Raw genomic sequence first — 8224 nt, forward strand, 5'->3', positions numbered from 1 at the left:
TTACGCTCTAACACTGGTCTATATCTGCAGTGCTGAAACCAGACCCTGGCTGTAACAGACAAGCCTTCAGATTTGACTAAATGGCATCATTCAGTGGATAAAAACAGAACTACAGCAGGACTCGGCCTTGAGTACTGTAGCAGTTGGGTATTTTAAAAATGACTCACTCACTTATGTGTATTTCATCTCATTTTAGATTTCGGTTAGTGTTCTATATTAAATAATTGTTTGCTTGTTTTTTTTTTTTGGATTTCAATAATGGATGGCTGGCTGTTGTCGAAAGATAGAAGTTTATATGATTAATAAAGTCTGTTAGTCAGCTCACAGAAGATTATTATAATGACGATAAAACAAAACAAAATTATATTATATTATATTATATTATATTATATTATAGTTTTCACGACAAAACTTGCAATCTCTCGCAAGCTTGAGTAATGAGGAATTTTCACTGTGGTTCTTTTGTGTCAATGCTGTGACGTACGTATATGACAGCCAATTAAATCCCGAGTAAAGCTCTGAAGTCCAGCCTTCAATGATCATGTGGCCAATCATAGTTGACATCTGGTCTGGTAGGCGGGATGTAGCGCAGACCAAGCTAGGCTGCGTTATATATATTTCGACGTCGGCGTCTAGGAAAAATAGTTAGCTAAGCTTATCTTCACAGATGGTGGTAGAAATAGGGTCCAACGTTATACTGTAGTGCGAAATATTAAAAAAGAAAACATTATTCATGGATTTAATCACATCATTTTTTAATATAGTGTTCACATATTAACACCATTATAAGCGCATTTTACTTGAGTTTCGGGTGCATTAAATGGAGGAGAAGAAGGAAGACGGAGACTCGGAGATACAGGAACACGGACCCGAGCACTGGTTCTCAAAATGGGAGCGGCAGTGTTTGTCCGAAGCGGAGCAAAGGGAGCCGAGCGAGGAGGAGGCCGACAACGACCAGGATAAACTGTGGCACCTCTTCCAGAACTCCGCCACTGCCGTGGCACAATTATACAAAGGTTCAAGGCAGCTTGTTCGTCTAACTATAACGTTACTTACGTAGCCTGTAACGTAAAGTGTTTGGCTTACTGTAAACTAACGTTCGCGTCACTGTCGGTTCGCCCATGAGCTAGTTAGAATGCTAACTAGCTCGTGAGCGAACTCGCTGGCCAGTACCGGGTGTAACGTTTACAGCTGATTTAGCTAATGCTAAATTTAGCTAGCTGTGTTAGCCAGTTTAAAAAAAGAAATCCTGTGTTATAATACACCTGGTTCGATTGTTAAACAGCAACACATCTAGTTTCACCGACATAATTAAAGTAGCTTAAAGTTAACACGAATATATTTGTCAATGAGATGGGTGTTGACACACAAGTTAGAGAAGCTAACGTAACGTTAGCCCGGCTAGTTACAAAATGGCGACGGTAACAACAATCGTAGCTACGCGACATTCCCAGATGACAGTCTCTTGTATACTCAGTGTTACCATATGTTACGCACTGTTGAGATATGCTATAAAGTTAACAACACTGAACTTGTAATTTTAAACACCCCGTTTGCTGCTGAGTGAGCAGTTTGTCTAGCAACGCGTAGCTAGCGTTATAATCACAAAATGGCGAGGATAGTATTTGTTCGCTGTGGAAATAATGGTTTGTGTACAATAAGATACAACTGTCGTGCCTCAAGACCTGATACATTTGTGTCCACGCTGACGGAGCGCGACGTGTTAAGCTTATTCTTGGTCGACATGGCTTTGCAACTTTACTGCTGAGAGGGCAGATAAGTTGGTGTCGGTGCTGGCCATCTAGCGCTGGCTGACAGTTATTTTTATGCCAAACCCTGTCCCTGCAATTGTAGATGCAGAAGACAAAATGGCGAATGGAAATGATCTTCACTTCAACCACATAAATCGCCATGCTGTTTGTTCCTCCCAAATTGTTGATTGTTGTCCCTTTTGGTCACTTTAACTTTTTAATTCCAGCCACACTTATGGAATAGAAACCAAACATTGTTTCCCCTTCTCCTCCCACAGACAGAGTATGCCATCAGCAGGGTCTGTCATTGTGGGTGCCATTTCAGAACTCTGCAACAGCAGTGACCAACCTCTACAAAGGTATCTAACCACATCATCCTCCTCTCTAATTGTGTGCCTTTGAGCGGGGTGTATTGATCTGCAAACTACTACACCTACTGTTGTTGTGCTTCATTTTATCAGTACAGACTGTTGTTGTCTATCATTGTACTTGTGCTCATCCAACTAATCCATCAAATGTTAAACAGACCTAGTCCTCATTGTTATCAGCTCCATATTTAGCAGCTTGTCACAGGGCTTGTAGGGTTTTCTATGACAGTGAAAGATATGTTCACTGCTGGGTTAAAGAGAAACTATACTACACCAGGCCAAACAGAAACATTCTCAATAACAATGTCAGGAATTAACCAGTAAAACAGAGGTGGTTTGTTGTAGTAAGAATGAGATTGTACTAGACTTGACTCCTAATTTGTCAGTTTAACTCCCCAAAAACTGAAGTGCTAGTGAGTGGTGAGTAGTTGGCCCCCTTTGGAAGTAATGTGCTGCTGTTTCAAAGCAGCCGGTCTTTTTTTATTAAACATACAGAACCAAAGATGTATACATTAGAACCCATTATACTAAGATTTTCTGAGGATTTCTGTTCTTCGACTAAAACATTTACCCTGTTAAAAGTACCATGCATATTTACTTCCCTTTGGACTTCATGATCATAATGAATATTTTTTATGATGTCTTTCGCCTTCACAGAGAGTGCGGAAGCCCATCAGAGAAGCTTTGATCGGGGCATCCAGATAGGCCACCAGCGCCGTAATAAGGTGGGTCTTGTTCCTCTGTTACCCTTTTGTTAGGCACCTCCTCTCTCGTATCTGGACAAACTGTGATGTTACACCTCCCTGTCTTATTTGTCTGACATTTAGGAAACCAGTGCTTACAGCCTACATTAGGTTTACATAACAGGGATGTTGAAGGGGGGAAAAAACGCATTAGGATTGGTTGAGGAAACGCCGTGTTTAACTGACGGATTATAACACTTTTATTGGCTTGCAGGACATGTTGGCCTGGGTGAAAAAGCGCAGGAGAACCATCCGTCGGGAGGATCTTATCAGCTTTCTGTGCGGCAAAGCACCACCACACAGGAGTAGCAGGGCCAACCCCCGGCTGGCCATGATGGCTCCCAGCCGGGTGAATTCACCAGCTGAGACTGGCTCATCTGTGGAAACAGACCTCCAGCCCTTCAGGGAGGCCATAGCACTTCATGGTGAGTAAAGTGCATGCCCGGCTCTCGCCTTACACACCACAATCGGATATGTCACAACCCAGGAGGAAGCTACGTTGTTGGATAGAAAATCAGTGAGAGAGTTTGTATTTGAGGGAGCATGCTTGTCCTTCAGTCATGGTCCTCTGCTGCATGTGGCTCAGAGATAAGGGTGTGTTGTGCTTTTGACCAGTGGTGAGAGAGGGCCTCACCTTCGTGTGTGTGTGTGTGTGTGTGTGTGTTTTAAGAGGGAACATTTCACTTAATCAAAAGCAGAGTAGTCTGTCAATGACCCTGCTTTTCAGCAGCTGTTCCTGTTTGTTATTCAGTTTCATGACAGTTCGTTGGTGCTTCTGGTGAGCTGTCGGTGCAATTAGATATTTTAAACTTTATCTGACTGTCCCCACATTTTAAAGGGTATCTGAGGTTAGGCTGGAGGATGTTCAGCATTTGGTGGTTTAGGTTACAGAAACACAAGTTCGGACTGTGTCAGGAGGTTTCAGCACGTCTCCTTCCTCAGTTATCAGATCCAATTTGCATTTCACCACTTCTGTTTGAGTGTGTTGGGACAGACAGTCATTTTGATTTACATGGACGGATTCACACTTCTGTCAACTGCATTCTTTTGTAGATTGGTTCACCATGTTGGGTTTTGAAGTTCTACCGGTCACCTCTCTTGGCAACAGAAACCTCACTACAGCCTCGCATGTTTTTTTGATTGCTGTGGGAGTCGATTTGTTCAGCCTAAGTTTTGGCACCGAGTCGATGTCATTCTGAAGAGACTTGAACTTGACTCCCGTTATCTTCTGAAATCCAAAATGGAGACAGAAACACTGAAATAACAAATGATGAAGTCATGTCAAAGAGCTGGTTACTTGCTGTCACCTTCTGTCTCTGAGAGGAAGTGGTATGATCTTTACATCTTTAAATTAGATCTAAGATTAAAGGTGCTATTAATAACATTCAGAAACTACATGTTGCACTCTCCATCCCCCTTTTTCACTGCATTCACTTCACACCAAGTGGTTGCCAGTTTGTTTCACAACCTGCATATTGTGTGGTCGAGTTTAGTGAAACTCATCAAGTGATGAATCTTTCGTGTTGTCGTCATTTTTGCGACATGTAGCTGTAGCCCGACATTAGCTACAGATTTAGGTTACTTTGTGCTGTTTCAAGATTCATGTAACGTAGTCTTAGGCTATGGCTGTCTAGTTTTAGGTAACATTTAGCTCGTCATGTAAGCAGTGCTATATGCAGGTATGATGCGTATAACCACTTCTAAATCCTCTCTGATGGGCATCTTCAGTATTCATTGTTTAATGGAAGTATGACATTAAGGATCTTAACTGTAGCTCTTCAGGGATTGAAGCTTTTATTTCTCTCATTTTAATAATCTAACTGGCAACAACACATTAGTTAAGGTTGTAATGACTGTGGTTGTGAATAGTTGATTTTGTTTAAATATGTTGAATTATAAATGTATGGGTTATAATGGTCTGGTACTGATTTTTGGGCTAGTGGTAATCCTGTCATATCCGACCCCTTTTCACTTTATCTCCCCATAAAAGTTCTCTCTAGAACATGCAACGCTGTCAAGACAGAGAGACGGAGAGGAAAATAAATCATTCAACCGTTACTTTAACGTCTCCTCCAAATAATCCGTCCTCGTAACGATCCATTCATGAAATGAAACTGCACACTTTAGGGTCGTCCTTACCATTGGAATAGGCACATTACTGGTTTGTAAGAATGTAATTTAACAAAGTAATCCTGGCCAGACATGAGCCACATGACCTATGACATAGAACATATTCCAACGCTGTAATCCACCAAATCACACCTCGGTATATTCTCTTATTAATGAATAAATTCAGAGGATGATTCATCAGATTAAAAGTCTTTTTTTCTGATCCAAACTATCGTTCTTATATCGGCCTTTAAAGCCAAGTGTTGACCTTTAATACAGATGTTGACTGTTGGATTGATGCACCAATGATGTGCTTGCTTGGTTCGTCACTGTTGGTCCACTCAAAAGACCCCGTTGATGTACGTGTAGCCTTCGTTCTTGCCACATTGCAAAGTCGGTAAATAACGGAGACGGATGGTTGCAGCTGCTACCAGACTTGCTGTTGTTCATGTGATCAAGATTTTCATGCCTGCTTATATCTTAGTTCTCCATCTGATGCCCCTCTGTGTGTTTCTGCTCTCTCCTCCCGGTCCTGTCTCCTCCTCCTCCCCCCGCAGGTTTGAGTGGAGCCATGGCGAGTATCAGTGTGCGCTCTGGTGCTCCGGGGTCTCCCACACACGTGAGTGGGAGCAGCAGCAACGGAGGCGCTGCTGGCGTCGGCGGTTCTTCCGGCTCGGGGCCGGTGTGCCGCAGCCGGCGCAACGGCCTCCAAGACGTCGACCTGAACACTTTCATCTCGGAAGAGATGGCGCTGCATCTGGACTCTACAGGCTCCGCCTCTGCCGGAGGGGGAGGAACCAGGAAACGAAACTCCACCCAGTGTAGTGACGTCATCACAGACTCCCCTACGCACAAACGCAACAGGATGATCTGATCTGCTGCCTGCCTATATGTGTGTGTGTGAGGGGGTGGGGGGGGGGGGGAAACGCCTTCAAAGCCAAGGCGAGGAGAGAGAGGGGGATGGATGGGCTTATGTGGGACAGACGCACAGACATTCGGATGCCTGGCTGTGCAAAAGAAGCCGGGTTGAAAATGAAAACAAGGACTGAAGATCTCAGTTCGCTGTATTCAAATGTTGAATGAATTCTATTCCTTGTCTCCTTTCCCCTCACTATTACTACAAATCACTGATCTGCAATCAGAACACGAGAGTGTGTGTGTGTGTGTGTGTGAGAGAGACTGGGAGGTCTGGACGACATCACACGCTCCTCAGACATCGCCGCCCTGGACAGGAGACAACGAAGAAAGTCACCAACTGATTCTGGGGCTGCAGATGGTCCTCAGAAGGAATGGAAAAACGCACTGTGCCGCTCGACAAGCCACTTAACCCTTGACACGCGTGTGCCCCTCCCTTAACCTCACCCATCCTCACCCACCACCTTAATAAGGAAGTGAGGGCCATGATCAAACCGAGTTGCAATGCCAAATGGCGGACCCAACTCTTCGTCAGAGACTCAAAACAACCCACCCGCTCTTTCTGTTTCTTCATCATCGCAGCTCTCAGTGGACGTTGCCTGTCGGTGGAGTCGCCCGGTAGGAGCACATCTGTGGCTTCATCATCTGCCGCTCGTAGCCACTTACACTCTCTGGCTATTGGTGGCATGTAACTTTACTCTGCTTCATCAGTGGCTTACTTTAGTTCAGCCAGTCGCCCCTTTTTTAGTTTTGTAGTTCTTCAACCGCCAGTGTTACAACTCTAGGTTTGTTGCCACTGTTTGCAGCAGTGATAGCCAACTTGATTTTGCTTCTTTCTTCACCTTTGTTTTGTTTTTTTGAGGATAATGGAAAAGGAAATGAATTTTCTTTGTGTATACAGCTTGTCAGCTTGACACCCCTCGTCTTATTACGAAAGCAGCTGCTGTTTCATGTGATCTTGTGATTATTCTGATGAGTTGCAATAAGGCTTTTTGCACTTAGCGTTCACCTCCTAAACTCATACAAACAAATCGGCTCTTCCATCGTGTCCCAGTTGTAGCCTCGTCCAGCCCACACATTACTCACAGGTCGCTGCTTAGAGAAGGTAAACACTTGGTGTGACTAGAAGTGGAGAGCTCAACGCTCACCAACAACTCTTCAGAAGTATTTGATCTGCGTGTGAGCTCGGCTCGTATTCAAAGTCGTTCCTCGTCTGACGAATTATTTAATTTATCTGAAGATATTCGGTGCTGTAAACGAAGCATAAATCACAGAAATGTTTACATAAGTAGCGTTTCTCAACACCCCCACTACGCATGGCAGCCAGTGCACACGAGGCTCTGGGTTATCTGAGGGTGTAATTGGGTGTAAAGGTGTGTGCATTAAAGAAAACGTGGATGGGTTTGATTTTACTCAGTGCAGGATGATGCAACTCGGGGCTTGTTTCATTTTTGAAATGGTTGTTTGCTTTCCATCCTTCTGTAACAGAGAGGTGGAGGAGAAGACACTGACATCACACGAGTCAGACATTTGGGTACATTTAGCCGTTTGTAAAGTTGTATAAACCGGTGCTGCTCAGATTTATCGAGTCTTTAACAACGGATCTAAGCGTGTTTGTCGGTGTAATAAACTCAAATTGTTGGATTATGCTTTCATTTAGCATAGGAAGCTAACAAAGTGTAAATCATTAAATATTATTGAATCTTGAGCTGTCTGGTCATCAAACATGGATGCCCTGCCATAGTAGTGCTGCAGTAAGTTAATCGGGCTGTAAACCTGTGACAGCGGCTGTAGCTGACTCGTGAGATGTCTATGGATTCCTCGTTTCTATTTCCTCCTCTTTGTTGACTTCTTCACGTCCTCTCACCTTCATGACCTGGAAAGTGGGTTTTCTTTAGTTGTATAAAGCATGCCAGTTTTTAACTTCTGTTACATTTTGGTCACAGATTTCATTTTTGCGTTTCGAGGTTGGCTTTTTATATTCACACACGATTGCTGGCTTGTCGGTGAAAGAGGAGACCCGGGCTGAGATTCTGTTGCTTCTGTCAAAACGAAGAGTTTAAAAGTTTGTTCTTATATACAAGTGAAACCACTGAATTAGACCTTTTTATATTGGAAACGGGAGACTGGATTTGCTTACAGTGAGCCTCTGATGACACTGAAGGAGTTCACCGGGAGGATTCATGTCTCCTTTAAGTTGTGGGTAGCTTCATCTAGCGAATAATGTAACATAGGAAGGATCCATGTTTCTTTGAATAGGAACACCCCCCCCCCCCCCCCCCCCCCCCCCCCAACAAACACAAACAAGCCAGCCAAACAGAAAGAGCTGACACCCAGG

At 43.8% G+C, this 8224-nt stretch overlaps 1 protein-coding gene across 1 annotated transcript; it reads left to right on the top strand.

Moving 5' to 3' along the window:
• The first annotated feature begins 580 nt into the window (after positions 1-580).
• hapstr1a (HUWE1 associated protein modifying stress responses a) lies at positions 581-6323 on the top strand. Its single transcript, XM_031862273.1, has 5 exons — positions 581-1016; positions 2030-2110; positions 2777-2844; positions 3077-3287; positions 5529-6323. The coding sequence occupies exons 1-5, from the start codon at positions 821-823 to the stop codon at positions 5843-5845; spliced, it is 873 nt and encodes a 290-aa protein (XP_031718133.1). The 5' UTR covers positions 581-820; the 3' UTR covers positions 5846-6323.
• Positions 6324-8224: the final 1901 nt, after the last annotated feature.

Source organism: Anarrhichthys ocellatus, unplaced genomic scaffold, assembly GCF_004355925.1.
Source record: "Anarrhichthys ocellatus isolate YVR2014 unplaced genomic scaffold, GSC_Weel_1.0 scaffold26, whole genome shotgun sequence".
Taxonomy (NCBI): Eukaryota; Metazoa; Chordata; class Actinopteri; order Perciformes; family Anarhichadidae; genus Anarrhichthys; species Anarrhichthys ocellatus.

Excerpts from the sequence above, each read along its gene's own strand:
- hapstr1a (XM_031862273.1), top strand. The coding sequence starts at position 821 with ATGGAGGAGAAGAAGGAAGACGGAGACTCGGAGATACAGGAACACGGA. Across the intron at positions 1,017-2,029 it reads CGTGGCACAATTATACAAAG|ACAGAGTATGCCATCAGCAG; the intron begins GTTCAAGGCAGC and ends CTCCTCCCACAG. Across the intron at positions 3,288-5,528 it reads GGAGGCCATAGCACTTCATG|GTTTGAGTGGAGCCATGGCG; the intron begins GTGAGTAAAGTG and ends CTCCCCCCGCAG.